At 43.7% G+C, this 15,548-nt stretch overlaps 1 protein-coding gene across 1 annotated transcript in view; it reads right to left on the bottom strand.

Annotated features, from left to right (window-relative positions):
• Positions 1–1,550: 1,550 nt before the first annotated feature.
• Positions 1,551–15,548, bottom strand: part of LOC142702106 (uncharacterized) — a 98,925-nt gene continuing 84,927 nt past the window's right edge. Inside the window, exons 5-8 of the mRNA XM_075848172.1 lie at positions 9,499–9,577; positions 6,806–6,903; positions 6,537–6,651; positions 1,551–2,507 (exon numbers count right to left, since the gene is read on the bottom strand). Of these exons, the coding sequence (XP_075704287.1) occupies positions 1,633–2,507; positions 6,537–6,651; positions 6,806–6,903; positions 9,499–9,577 (1,167 nt within the window). The 3' untranslated portion in view covers positions 1,551–1,632. The remainder of the gene's footprint in view (positions 2,508–6,536; positions 6,652–6,805; positions 6,904–9,498; positions 9,578–15,548) is intronic.

Below are 15,548 nucleotides of genomic sequence, written 5' to 3'. Positions count from 1 at the left end.
TAAGACGGGCAGAGTACATCAGTGCATATGTAATATGTGAGGAGTACATCAGGATATATGTAATATGTGAGTACATCAGGATATATGTAAACTGTGAGGAGTACATCAGGGTATATGTAATCTGTGAGGAGTACATGAGGATATATGTAAACTGTGAGGAGTACATCAGGGTATATGTAATCCGTGAGGAGTACATCAGGATATATGTAATATTTGAGGAGTACATCAGGATATACGTAAACTGTGAGGAGTACATCAGGATATATGTAATCTGTGAGGAGAACATGTAATCTGTGAGGAGTACATCAGGGTATATGTGATCTGTGAGGAGTACATCAGGGTATATGTAAACTGTGAGGAGTACATCAGGATATATGTAATCTGTGAGGAGTACATCAGGGTATATGTAATCTGTGAGGAGTACATCAGGATATATGTAATATGTGAGGAGTACATCAGGGTATATGTAATCTGTGGGGAGTACATCAGGGTATATGTAAGCTGGGCGGAGTACATGCGGTATAAATGACATGATAGTATGTCACGGCCTTTGTGCAAGTCTTTTGCGCTGTGCTAGATACCCAGAGAGGAGACCGAAGCCACAGTAGTATGTAGCAGGTTGGAAGGAGTGTAGGAGAGGCCTTTGATGACCTATTGCTCCTGGAATGTGTGAGGAGGCAGGGGGGAAGCCAGGGCACTGAGAGGTTCTCACTGCAATCGGTGAAGGCAGCCGCTGGTTGACGCTCCAATATCTGTGCGCTGCCTGTCACCGGACCGGGAAGATAGGATCGACCCTGGGTAGCCCAGATTGAGCCTCTCTCTCTCCGAGTTACTAGCGGGGAACTTCATACTTCAATTTATTAACAGTGATACTTCTCTGCTCTCTGATGGCACCAGAAGAGTATCCAGTGCGCTTGCACGGTTTCTGGATCAGTCAGAAACCAGCGAAAGCGCAGAAGAGGGGCCGGAAATTCAGTATAGTTTAGGCATGGACGAGCTCAGTCTTCTGCTTGCCAATATCACGCGCTACTATGGACGAGGGCGGCGTGATGGAGGGGGATTGGATTTTTTCACCTGGGGCACGGCTTTCTAAAACTGGAAAAAAAGGCAGAAGGGTTGAAGAGTTTATATTAAGTGTCTTGTATAGTATGTGTCCTGTTTTGCCTCCAGCCACATATTAAGAGCTTTTCATGGTAAACTGGACAACCCCTTTTATGCAAATTGCCATAATAAAAACCGAGGCAGCAAACTTTGTGAAAACTAAAATTTATGTCATTCTCAAAACTTTTGGCCAGGACTGTACAATTGACACCCACTGGTGATGGTACAGACTCCCTATCATACATGTACAGCGGTTTGTGGAACCGCTTTTCCAACATTGCTATGCGGTAGATATCGAGAAAGGTTAAAGGACGTTTAAATTAATCTCACAAAGTGACACATCAGATTTTAAAACAATGGGGCTGTGTTCACAAGGCCATAATTGGCTGCGTCGCCAAGGGGTTATTGTCTGTGAATAACATGACGAGTTAAAAATAGATTTTTCCACATTGCAAACAAGAATATTTTTTTTTATTCTCTGATGAGTTTAACATTTTTATTTCCATGAGAACATTTTCCATATATAGACCATCAAAATGACTTCTCCCCTCTGTGAGTTTTCCTATGTCTAACAAGATGTGATTTTCGTACAAAGCATTTCCCACAATTTGAACATGAATACGGCTTCTCTCCAGTGTGACTTCTCTCATGTACAGCAAGATGTGATTTATCTGTAAAACATTTCCCACATTCTGAACATGAATATGGCTTCTCTCCAGTGTGTATTCTCTCATGTTTAACAAGATGTGATTTTCGTACAAAGCATTTCCCACATTCTGAACATGAATACGGCTTCTCTTCTGTGTGAATTCTCTCATGTCTAACAAGATTTGATTTGTCTGTAAAAAAAATTCCACATTCTGAACATGAATATGGCTTCTTTCCTGTGTGACTTCTCTCATGTATAACAAGACTTGATGTTTGTGTAAAACATTTCCCACATTCTGGACATGAATACGGTTTCTCTCCGGTGTGACTTCTCTCATGTATAACAAGATTTGATTTATATGTAAAACTTTTCCCACATTCTGAACATGAATATGGCTTCTCGCCTGTGTGACTTCTCTCATGTATAACAAGATGTGATTTGTATGTAAAACATTTCCCACATTCTGAACATGTATATGGCGTCTCTCCTGTGTGGATTCTTCTGTGCTTAAAAAGACCAGAGATTTTTGTGACCGGTTTACCACATTGAAATCTTTTACCCCTTTTCGGAGCTGTACTTGTGGTAACAATCTGTGATTGGTCAGGAGAAGAATCCTCATGATTAGAGGAAATATATAACAGATCTTTACTGTGAAGTCCTTGATGTTTATTAATGATATTCAAGTTTTCTCCTGAAGACTGCTGCTTGATATCTTCATCTTCTACTTCATAATTGATCGAGTTCTCATTGGCATCTTCTGTTAGGATTAAAAATGGATTTTGTGATTTTTATATTTTTCAAAGCACAAATAAGACAAATTTATGACCTATTAGTTTTATAGTCCATCAGAAGTGGATCCAGCAGGAAGGAAAGGTTTGAGCCATTCCCTTCAAAACCACCACTCGCTTGCTTTAGCTAAAAAAAACTGCACCAAATACTGGCACAAAAACTACCACAAAGACGGAATGACTAATTCCAGCCTTATAAATCTTTAACCTGTTCAGGACCGGGCTATTTTGAGCCTTCAGGACAAGACACAGATTAGCCCTTTTTAGCACGCGTTAGTTAAATGGCTATAACTTTTTAATTTGTTGGGCTAACGACATGATTTTTGCGATATTTTTTTCCGTAGACAATGCAGGTTTCTTTTTTTATCGTTTTTATACACATCCTTTTTGCTATTTTAGAATTTTTATTCTTAAAGTTTGAAAATAATAGTAAAAAAATAAGCTTTTTTACGTTTCAGCTATTTTTTTGGGTAATAACATAGTTTTACCCTAAAATAGACCTTTTATTTGTGATCGTCATTGTCTACCGTAAATTTTAATATATTACATGTCTATATTAGGGTAATTGGGTCCGGGCTAGTGTTACGACAATGATTGGCAGGAGGGGAAAGTTTTTTTGCGGTGGGTATTTTATGTGTATTTATTATTTAATTTTTTTTGCACATTACTTTACTTTTATTTTTTTATTACTATGGTCTGTCCCTCAAAGGTCAAAAAAGACCTTTGGGGAACTTTATAGATTTTTTTCTTTCTTTTACACCATGCTTTTCCACAGTAACTGGAGCTGCACAGCAGCCCCAGTTAGAGGGGAAATCAGCCCTCTCATAGTGACGATTGTCACTAATAGGGCTGTGCTGGGTCTAGTAAGACCCAGCAGCAGTCTGTCACTAACGGCACCCGGCGATCATGTGACCAGTCACATGAACACCGGGAGCAATAGAGACAGCGGCGTGGCCGCTGCCTCTATTCCTATACACAGCGTTCATTAAGCGCTGTGTGCAAGTGATCAGAGAAGATAGAAGGAGCGAAAGCTGCTTCTATCCTCTCCTCAGGGTCCTCGTCAGACCCGACATTCAGCTGCCCGATCGCTCGGGCAGCAAGTTAAAACCCGAGCCGTAAAAAGTCTATGGCTCGGGTTTTAAGGACCCTGACTGCTGGCCGTAAAAACACAGCCAGTGGTCGGGAACCAGTTAAAAAACACTTTAAAAGGATTTTTCATTAAAAACTTATTTTAAATCTTCAAAAAAATTTCTGTTTTATCCTTGCAAAGTCTGTATGAAGTTACTGCCACTAGTAACTCCTTTTCTATAATTTGTTGTCCACCCTCAGTTGTCCTGCAAATTCAGTCTCTAGCACAGTGAAGAGTAAACAGACTGCAGAAAATGCGGGTGACTCTCTCTGGTAAAGCTTCCTGTACTCATAGCCTGCCTGAACTGTCTCATGTAATCCTTGCAGTAGCTTCTTGCATCGCTCTCTGCTTTGTTAAAGATTTTTTATGAAGTCCCAGCATTTCTCTGTGCACTTTGCCCTAGATGTCTAATGTTTGCTCCAAGTATTTCTCAATAATTACTGATAACCCTGTACATGCAGCTTCTCATGTCATGCTAAAAATTTGTCTTTTGCAGAGAATCGCAGGAAATCGTGGCATTTTGCAGTGACCCCACAAAAATCGTGTCAAAATTGTACAGTTTTGCTTTTATTTGCAAGAACTTTCAAAGCTCAAGGTGTGCTTTAAAATCTATCAATTAGTCCGGGATTCTGGCCTACATCCGGTCACCACTTATACTACATAAACCTTAACTTGATTAATTCAAACATATTTAAAAAAAAACATAACTTTGTCTAACAATCCCATTGTTAGGAAAACGCCTGTTCACTTAAGATCACCATGACTACTGTTCTAGCTTCTGGGCGGTTCTGTTTTACTTTGAGCCTATCTCTTTTCTATGTCTTTCTGCCAATTAGGTGTGGGGTTGTATTTATACCTGGCTTCCTCCACCTGGTCTTTGCTTGTGATTTTCCTAGTCTTCTGATCAAGCTGTGACACTCCCTGTACTTCTGACTTCTGGACTTATTGGAAACCGACATCGGCTAGTCTCTCGTTAACCCCTTGTTTACCAATTTTGATTATCTGCTCCTGGCTGGTTCTAACCTCTGCTGTACCTGATTTCCACTTGCTCTGTTTTGGACTTTCTGTTTACCCTCTGGCTGTCTGGTTATCCTGTTCGTTTGCCTGCATTGCACCTCTTATCTAACACTGAATTCTGCTAAAACAATCTGGGTTCTATGCTGCAAAGACCATCCCACCTTGTGGTCGGCTCTGGCGAAAACCTTAGGGTAGCCTTAGATTTTATCGTCCAGAGTGGTGACGGATTTGAGGTTGCAGTTTTATTTGCACGCTCTCTCCCGGCAGTCTCCAGCAGCCTTTGGGTAATCGCTCAACTTGCAATTCCATAACACCCACCTGTCCTCTGCCAACACATTTGACCCTTTAATACCAATTGGGAATCACTTTGTTACAAGAACCTAGTATTGTCATTGACAATCTAATCTCGGACACAGACAATGCTTCATGAGACAAAGAACACATCTCCGGCTGAATTCACGGACATGACAAGGAGGTCTGTATATCCTAATGGCTGCACAGTCACCGGATCTCAATTTTATAGAACATCTTTAAGATGCAGTAGAATAGACAGAGTGAGGTTATTAATCAGAATCTGAAACAAAGGTTTCCAGTACATTGTTATATCATTCCACTAAGAATTCAGGCTGTTCTAAGGGGAAAGAGGGTCCTATCAAGTACTAATAAGGTGGACCTAGTGAAGTGGCCTCTGAGTGCAGGTGATCATCACTGAAACGTCTTTGTATGTACAATAATTACATGTGAAATACGAGCTTCCTAATAATCATGGATCTGGAAGATTGAATTACCCCCCAAAAAAACTAAAAAATCCCTTTGTGACTTGTGTGCAGAGTGGTCATGGGGACCTTGTGTGTTTTCTAATAATTCCTCAATTCTTGTCGCAGCCTCATATTAAATACAGAACTATAATGAGGATCTTTCTTCTCAGATGTTATTATTAGGAGATTTGTAATGGTTGAACCAAATAAAATTAGAAAAGTACCAAAATGTATGTTTTTTGTTGTTGACTATAACAAAATAATGTTGAACCCTTTCCCGCAAATTGTAAGTGATTGGCGATATGTAGGTCCCCCACAATGTACTGACATTTATAGTAAATTCAGACGTGGCAGATTTGTTACAGAAACTTCTGCAGCTGAGACTCATGTGAATACAATCGTTTCCGTGCATGAATTTCTGCAAACCTCATACAGATGAATGGAAAAAGTCACAGAAATTTCATGTGTGTCAACTCTTGAGTTGTTGAAGACGCCATGAATTTCATGTGTGTTTTACAAGCATCTCATCTGGAGTTTTTTTTTATTCCTACATTTGTAACATTTTTCTCTGCCGTTTTTCAGGTTCTATAGAGAAGCATGCTGCGTTTTGATAAAAATGCCATGGAAGCAAAACACCAAAAGAGCAGAAAAAAACACAAATAAAAAAACACCCATTGTGTGCAGGGCATTTTATATTTTACTATATACGGTCATGTAAAATCTGCCTGAAAAAGAAAAGACAGGAAAAACGCCAATAAAAACTGACACTGTGAGGGTTTCTCATACAGTACAAGGCTGGAAATGTCAATGAGAGCCGCCCATCAGCATTGATCTCGGTGCCCAAGTGGTTAAACTGAGTTTTCTCAGATCTCTGTGGTTTGCGCAGCTGGTGCCTCCCAAAATCTGACACTAAGCCTAGTGCATGACCGGAGTCATAGAACACTTTGTAGAGAACTTCTATGTGCAGTCACAGCTCCCTCAGGTCCTGCACTATGTAGAACACATTGTCCGACGGGTTACTGTAATGTAGAACTAAGGAGGAACCCCACCTTAACAAACCTTCCAATTCACTTTCTAAATTCATTATTACTGACCTGTAGTAACAGCTCCTGGAATTTCCTCCTCCACTTCACTGTAACATGGTTGATCACCCATCACCCGCTCTTCTTCTGCTTCATCCTCCACTTTAATATTAGTCAGATCTTCCCCCTGATTTCACATATGTAACAATTCAGTACAATACAGCAGAGAGTGCGAAGAATCTAACAGATCAACATAAGAAACCACCAAAATCTATAACCACAGGACCAAAAAGCTCCACACCCCCCTATATAGATCTGGTATAGGGCTCAGCTTCATCTACCTGATGATTCTCTGGAACATTGTGATTTTCCTCTTGACAGTCCTGGGAATACAGAGGACTGGGACATCTCTCTGGTGGATTTCTCCTACTGGATCCATCTGTAGGAAACACACAGTGACTGAATACATAACTACTGTAGATTTGTCTATATATCAGGCACTTCTCTCTACACCTTACATTCTAGGTTTACTGATCAGAGCCGAAATTACAATTTTGAGATCCTATAGTGGCCTACCAGAGTGAATGGTGGGGAACCAACGGCTTTCTGCTCCACAATTGTATCCAATTGCATTTGCCTCCTAAGATTGTGAATACAGGTGAAATCATAAGGACGCAGGGGTCCTATTATAAGAGCCCCTTGCCAACCTGCTTATATGGGAAGTCAACATTTTATATACCCCTAAGATTCCTTTCCCTGGTGCTCTTATGGTGAATGGCGAAAAAATAATATTTCTGATTACACTTATCGGAAATTGGTTTTCTGTGAGACCATGACAGCACCATGATAGAGACAACCCACACTGTCCTCCTCCATATATACACCGATTAGCCGTAACATTAAAACCAGTGACAGGTGAAGTGAAGAACATTGATGATCTCGTGACAATGACACCTGACATGGGGGGGATATTAGACAGCAAGTGAACAGTCAGTTCTTTAAGTTAATGTGTTTGAAACACGGAGAAGTGTACAATGACAAGGGCCAAATTAGTCAGAGCATCCCCAAAGCTGCCAGTCTTGTGGGGTGTTTCCGGTATGTAAAGGTTCGTACCTACCAAAAGTGCTCCAAGGAAGGACAACCAGTGTACCGGCAACAGGGTGATTGGCGGTCAAGACTCATTAATGTGCGTGGGGACCTCATCTGGTCCCAACCCACAGAAGAGTTACTGTACCACAAATTACTGAAAAAGTCACTGCTAGCTCTAATAGAAAGGTGTCGGAACACGCAGAGCATCGCAGCTTACTGCGTATGGAGCTGCGTAGCCGCAGACCAGTCAGAGGGCCCATGCTGACCCCTGTCCACCACCAAATGTGCCTACAATAGGCAGTATCAGAACTGGGCAATGGAAGAAGGTGGCTGGGTCCGATAAATCCCATTTTCTTTTACATCATGTGGACGGCCGGGTGCGTCGCTTACCTGGGACAGAGATGGCAGCAGGATGCATTATGGGAAGACAAGCTGGCAGAGGCAGTGTGATGATCTGGGCAATGTTCTGCTGGGCCTGGAATTCATGTAAATGTGACATGTACCACCTACCTAAACATTGCTGCAGATAAGTACCCCCTTATGGCAGTGTTATTCCTAATGGCAGCACCTTCTTCCAGCATGATAATGCCCACGTGACACTGCAAATATTGATCCGGAATGGTTCAAGGTACTCAAGATCTCAATCTGATCGATTATCTCTAGGATGTTCTGGAAAAACAAGTCGGATCCATGGAGGCCGCACCTCACAACTTACAGGACTTGAAGGATCTGCTAACGTCTTGTGCCAGAACCATGGAGAGGCCACGTCTCCATCCATGGGTCAGAGCTGTTTTGGCAGCACGGAGGCGACCTACACAATATTAGGCAGGTGGTTTTAATGTTAGGGCTGATGAGGATAGACAGAGAGAGACATTTTACATAGTTACATAGTTAGTGGGTTAAACAAGGTCTAAGTCCATCAAGTTTAAACTTTTTAGACTTCCAAACCCCAGTTCATGCAGAGGAAGGCAAAAAACACTCTTTATAGAGGACTGCTCGGCTCTCCTCACACGTCTGTATAGTAAATACTTGTATTCCCTATAAATCAACAATGCTGGAGCATCTTTTCTCAGAACTCTGCGTTATGCCGTTCCTCTGTAATTCCTACTGGAAATGTAAGATTAAATTGAGAAAACGGTGTTACCATTCCCCTTGTGAAAGAGTCGTGTCCCTACACCTTCTGATATTGTCAGCACTGACTGGACATTGTCAGACTGAATGGACACGCCCCTGGCTGCTAACACCTAGATGTGACATCATTCATACATTTCTAGGAGGAATAACAGAGGGACAGCACAATGCAAAGTTCTAAGAAAATGTGCTCTATAATTGTTAAATTATGGGAAATGCAAGTATTTAATATATATAACGAATCCCAGTAGATCCAGAAGAAGGTAAAAACCAATCATCACACGACAGAGACCCAATTCTACATAAAGTAGAAAATACCTCCCTGCCCCCGACTGACAATCGGTAAGATCCCTGGATCCACATTCTACATTACTACCAGTGACCCTGTATATTGTGTCTTACAAGGAAGATATTTAACTCTTTGTTATCTCTCCACATGATTGTCATTTTCGCTGTTCCCACATGGTAGAACTTTACACTCCTCATGTTGTAGAGATTATAAGAGCAGCGCAGATCAGTCACTGGTTATATAAGACTATGTTCACACATGGAGAAATGGAGGCAGAAATCTCTGATTGTCTAACTCATCTGATTGTGGTTAGTAAAAATTCATGCACCTGCTGCAAAAACAACAACATTCAGTTATATGGAAACTTCTACAACAAATCTGTGACCATCCCTTAGTGCAGAACTGCAGCAAAGCGAGGAACGTGTGATCGAAGATCAGGAATCACATGTCTCTATATACTGCACATGACGAAATTAACACTTCAACAAAAAATAATAATATATAAATTATATATCTATATCTCACCTTGTGATGTGCACGGCCGGTAGTCCTCCATCATGACCTCCTCGTACAGATCCTTGTGTCCTTCTAGATACTCCCACTCCTCCATGGAGAAATAGACCGTGACATCCTGACACCTTATAGGAACCTGACAGACACAATAATACAGTCATCACACAGACACCTCCAGTGCTGTTACTGTAGAATTTCCCAGTATTCCCAGCAGTGTCACCTCTCCAGTCAGCCGCTCAGTCATCTTGTAGATCAGTTCTAAGATCTTCTTCTCATGTATCCGGGAGTGAGGGGGAGGCTCTGTGATGGGGCTCTGACTACTGCTCCATCCTCCTGACTCATGGATGATGGGAGTCGTACAGTCACCCGATGTCTTCTTCACTATTGTGTACTCCTGTGTATGGAGAGAGACACTTAGAGAACTGAACACAGTATTCCCCCCTCAGTAGAAAGACAGAGTTTTTGACCCCGCTGTATAGAGCTCTAGTGACCCCACATCTCTAATACTGGAGACCTCACCTACAAAAAGACATTGAGAAAATAGAACGAGGCCAAAGACTACTACAAGAATGGTGGAAAGTCTGAAGAATAAAACTTGTTCTATAATGTAGAAAAGTTTACCTCTCCGCTCAACAGGTAGATGATCTCCAAGGTGAAGTCTAATATTCTTCTGCTCATCTCATTCCTGTCCTTGTCCATCCTTGGTGGGTCATTCAGGAGAAGGAACGTTGTGGAGGAGAAGATGAGAAAACTGGAGGAACTGGAGGATCTAGTACTGCAGACGTCTTTATGAAGGAAGGAGAAGATGGAAATCATACAGGGGACAACATCATGTGTGACATACAGAACCTCACTTATTGATCATTGAGAGGAACATCTTCTCAGAGCCGTCACCACATGGAATAAAGGGGTATTCCCAACACGGACATTTCCCCCCAGGATATGCCAGAAATGTCTGTGATGCGGCTCCACCTCTGGGTGGCCTTGTTAGATGGTTTCTGTAACTCCTATAGAAGTGAATGGAGAGACACAATCTGCTCAGGTCCTCCTGCTATATAATATACTACTAACAGATCAGACTGGTGGGAAATGTGACAAATGCCCTTCATGAATTAATACACCCCTAATATAAGTTTTTACAGATATTAGAAGTTACCCCAGAGATCCTGGATCTTCAGGGACATCTAAAATTCTTATTTATTACAGTATTTCCCTATTCCTTGTAGATTGTTTTACCGGATAGTAATTGTACTTCAGTGTACCGGGTGACTGACACTTTGTTCACATCTGTAAGACAGACATCAACCACGGTTCGCGGAAGGTCCCGGCAGTCCAGTGTGTACGCGCGGCCGGCACCGGCAGTCCAGTGTGTACGCGCGGCCGGTGACGGCAGTCCAGTGTGTATACACTGAAGGTATAAGTCTTTATAAAGGAAGGAGATGGAAATCATACAGGGGACAACATCATGTGTGAAATACAGAACCTCACTTATTCATCATTGAGAGAAACATCTTCTCAGAGCGGTCACCACATGGAATAAAGGGGTATTCCCAACACGGACAATTTTCCCCAGGATATATACTAGAAATGTCTGATAGATGCGGCTCCCACCTCTGGGTGGCCTTGTTAGGCCCGTAACTCCTACAGAAGTGTACTGCACCTTCCGTGTGTGCACGGAAGGTGACGCAAGTCCAGCGTGTATGCACGGAAGGTGACGGCAGTCCAGCGTGTATGCACGGAAGGTGACGGCAGTCCAGCGTGTATGCACGGAAGGTGACGGCAGTCCAGCGTGTATGCACGGAAGGTGACGGCAGTCCAGCGTGTATGCACGGAAGGTGACGGCAGTCCAGCGTGTATGCACGGAAGGTGACGGCAGTACAGCGTGTATGCACGGAAGGTGACGGCAGTACAGCGTGTATGCACGGAAGGTACCGGCAGTCCAGCGTGTATGCTCGGAAGGTACCGGCAGTCCAGCGTGTATGCACGGAAGGTACCGGCAGTCCAGCGTGTATGCACAGAAGGTCCTAACAGTCCAGTATGTATGCATGTAGGGTCCTGGTAGTGAAGTATGTATGTATGGAAGGTCCTGGCAGTGAAGTATGAGGAAGCAGCATGTATTGTGCGGTGTGTGCAGGATCTCTGAATTATCTTATCACTTAGCAGTCACATCTTACACACAGACTCCTTTAAAGTGTCACCTGTCCTCCGCCTTCTACATTAATCTGTGCTCCTCCTTCTAGACCTGTATGTTGAGGGGAGGGAAAAGAGGAAAGAATGTGATCTATTAATATATAACTTTTATTGATATGCTTTAAAATTTACAATAAAGATAAAAATCCAATGGTGCAAACGGGTATGTGCGAGTGACCCCCAAACTCACATACCTAAGCACTTTTTTATAATCCACGGTGCAATACATGGCCTTTGCTGCACAGCAATAATCAATCGGTTACCAGCATAATACTATCCCGATACGCACCAACTGACAGCTGACAGTTGTCTCACGAGCACAACAGTGCAGCTCGTAATACACCCCGCTGTGCTTCATGTCAGCAGCTGGGTGTGATCCATTACTTAACGGCTGACCGTCGTCGGCTACCCACCGTACGGTCTACCTTACACTGCTGCTCTGTCCACCTGCGGGATTAGTGTCTTGCTGTCCCGCTCCCGGGCACAACGTATATGCCGGGCCCTGCATTATATGGAATGAGTCTGACATTCAGATGACTCACTTACACTGCTGCTCCAGCTGACAGCTGGGCGCCGTTGCATCACACCAGCCACAGCTATCTATCACGCTGCTGCTCCGGCCTCTGGAGCACTATCGTGAGAGATCAGTTGGCTAGTACCTGTTCACATTGTGCCGCTTGCCAACACATTTATAAATTTATATGAACTCAACAGTAATACCACTTGATAGCACATACCTGGGTCGTATTGTGACATCAGCGGTTACATACTCACCGACTAGCCTCGTGGACTTCTGTCACAGCTGACTGTCAAACAGTTGGTCTCGGCCGGCTTCAATTGCGAGTATATCTCGCTCTCTGTTATACAACGCTCACTACATTGCTGGCAGCTGGAACCTATTCATACTGTGCTGCTTGCCAATTTTTGGCAGCACAGGACCCAATGTAACTTTTATAGTTACCTAAGCTGGAAGCACACATTCTAATGTGAATCTCACAACAACACATATTGCTATACTGGCTATTTGGCCAACGGGTATGTGAGTTTGGGGGTCACTCGCACATACCCGTTTGCACCATTGGATTTTTATCTTTATTGTCAATTTTAAAGCATATCAATAAAAGTTATATATTACTAGATCACATTCTTTCCACTTTTCCCTCCCCTCAACATACATAACATTCAGGTGGTGTACACCATTGTGATCTATTTTTAATTTCATTGTGTGATTGGTGGTCCTTCACATACTACTCCTTCTAGACCTGTCCACCACCTTCTAGAACTGTCCTCTGCCTTCTACATTACTCTGTGCCCTCCTTCTAGACCCATCATCTGCTTCTACATTACTCTGTGCTCCTCCTTCTAGACCTGTCCTCTGCCTTCTACATTACTCTGTGCCCTCCTTCTAGACCCATCCTCTGCTTCTACATTACTCTGTGCTCCTCCTTCTAGAGCTGTCCTCTGCCTTCTACATTACTCAGTGCTCCTCCTTCTAGACCTGTCCTCCGCCTTCTATATTATTCTGTGCTCCTCCTTCTAGACCTGTCCTCTGCATCTACATTACTCTGTGCTCCTCCTTCTAGACCTGTCCTCTGCTTCTACATTACTCTGTGCTCCTCCTTCTAGACCTGTCCTCTGCTTCTACATTACTCTGTGCTCCTCCTTCTAGACCTGTCCTCCGCCTTCTATATTATTCTGTGCTCCTCCTTCTAGACCTGTCCACTGCATCTACATTACTCTGTGCTCCTCCTTCTAGACCGGTCCTCTGCTTCTACATTACTCTGTGATCCTCCTTCTAGACCTGTCCTCTGCTTCTACATTACTCTCTGCTGCTCCTTCTAGACCTGTCCTCTGTTTCTACATTACTCTGTGCTCCACCTTCTAGACCTGTCCTCTGCTTCTACATTACTTTGTGATCCTCCTTCTAGACCTGTCCTCTGCTTCTACATTACTCTGGGCTCCTCCTTCTAAACCTGTTCCCCCACTTCTACATTACTCTGTGCTCCTCCTTCTAGACCCGTCCTCTGCTTCTACATTACTTTGTGCTACTCCTTTTAGACCTGTCCACCACCTTCGACAGTAGACCTCACCCTCCTGATACAAATTCTCTAGTCCCTTGACATCACAGACTTGTCCCTCTCCTGGATCTCCTTATACATTACCAACTCAACTTTTACTATCTCTGACTGACACACCACCACCTCCTCCTCGTCCCACCCTCTCTCTGTTAGTGTCTCTCAAAGGTCCCAGTATCCTGGGACCCTTACTCTTCTCCATCTAAACCTTTAGTCAAATGTATCTCTTTGGTCTTGATGCTTCCTCCCTGCTATCTAGAGTGTATAACAGTTATCTCTTCCTTCACCTCCCGCTTCCTAAAGATCAACATGGAGAAAACTGAATAATCTTTACCCCATTTCACTCACCCCCCCCCTTACCAGAACGATCAATCACAGTTAATGGCTCCACACTTTTCCCCGTCTCACAGGTCCGCTGTATTGGGATAACCCTTAATTTCAAACAGCACAGGCAAGTGCTTAACACTTCTTCCTGCCTTCACCTCAACACCATCTCGAAGTCAGTCTTTCCTCACCCTCACAAAACCTAAAAATTGGAGTCTGACACACCAGAGTAAATATAAAACAATGTACCTTTATTGAAACAATAATAAAATGGTGGCTTGGCTGCCGGACTAGATGGCTGTGTGAGAGTGCAGCTCCGCACTGCACAAGCGACTTCCACCGCATTGTACCTCTGTACTCACCTGAAACATACCTCACCAGGTAGCGATCGCCTCCTAGGATGCCCAGGAGAAATAAGTCCGTCGCCAGACCGGCGAAATTAACAGATTTTTACCTCCCGCACCGCCGCTTGTCGGAACAAGATGGCGCCGACGACTGCTCTCAGGCTGGCTCCCTGGCGTCTGATCCGGGTTCCCCTCCTGTGCCTTCTGCTGCCCTCCCGAGACGAAGCAGCTCAGTACCGACTACTCCACCGCTGGGGACCACACAGGTTAGTAACTCACCTCTAGCACCATGTTTGCCTTCTCTGGGACCCCGCGGCCGCCATTTTGGGGATACACCACGTGGTTCACAGCCCCACTCTCCTTCCTCTCCTGACGCTCGGAGCCCTGGGAGAAAGGAGCAACCGGAGGTAGGAGATAGCATTGCTACTCATTCTGAGCCTGTCATACCTATTCAGACAGAATGGCTTGAATCTGTGCCTCCCTCCTCTAATTTCATTACTGAACTCTCTCTTAAAATGATGCTGCAAGATTTACAACGTTCAATACATGCTGGTTTTGCCCAACTGCTCAAACCTATGTCCGATGCTATCCATGAGATTGAGGACAGAGTACAGCATACAGAATCGAAAATGAGCGAATATGCAACCTCGCACAACGCCCTGATTGATGCACATTATGATCTGGAGGCAGGAGTGTCGCAAATGAGAGCGAAGATCGCCGATTTGGAAGACCGATCACGACGCAACAACGTCAAATTTCGGGGAGTCCCGGAAACAGTGGCCGCAAAAGATCTGACACAATACATTCAAGGGCTGATGACAGCATTGCTTCCTAACTGTACCCCTAGAGATCTAATAATTGATAGAGCTCATAGAGTTCCGAAACCGAAGCACTTAGCGGAAGAAATACCGAGGGATGTCCTTGCACGCCTGCACTTTTACCACATCAAAGACTGCTTCATGTCGGCATCCAGACAAAAAGATGCGTTTCCCGCTCAGTACAAGTCGGTCTCTATTTACGCGGATCTCTCAGCGGTTACCCTCCAACTTTGGAGACAGCTCTCCCCAATCACTTCGGCACTTCGGGACAATGAGATCCTCTACAAATGGGGCTTCCCGGTTTGTCTGCT

Source organism: Rhinoderma darwinii, chromosome 1 (assembly GCF_050947455.1).
Source record: "Rhinoderma darwinii isolate aRhiDar2 chromosome 1, aRhiDar2.hap1, whole genome shotgun sequence".
Lineage (NCBI taxonomy): Eukaryota > Metazoa > Chordata > Amphibia > Anura > Rhinodermatidae > Rhinoderma > Rhinoderma darwinii.
This window is presented reverse-complemented; position numbering and strand designations above follow the sequence as displayed.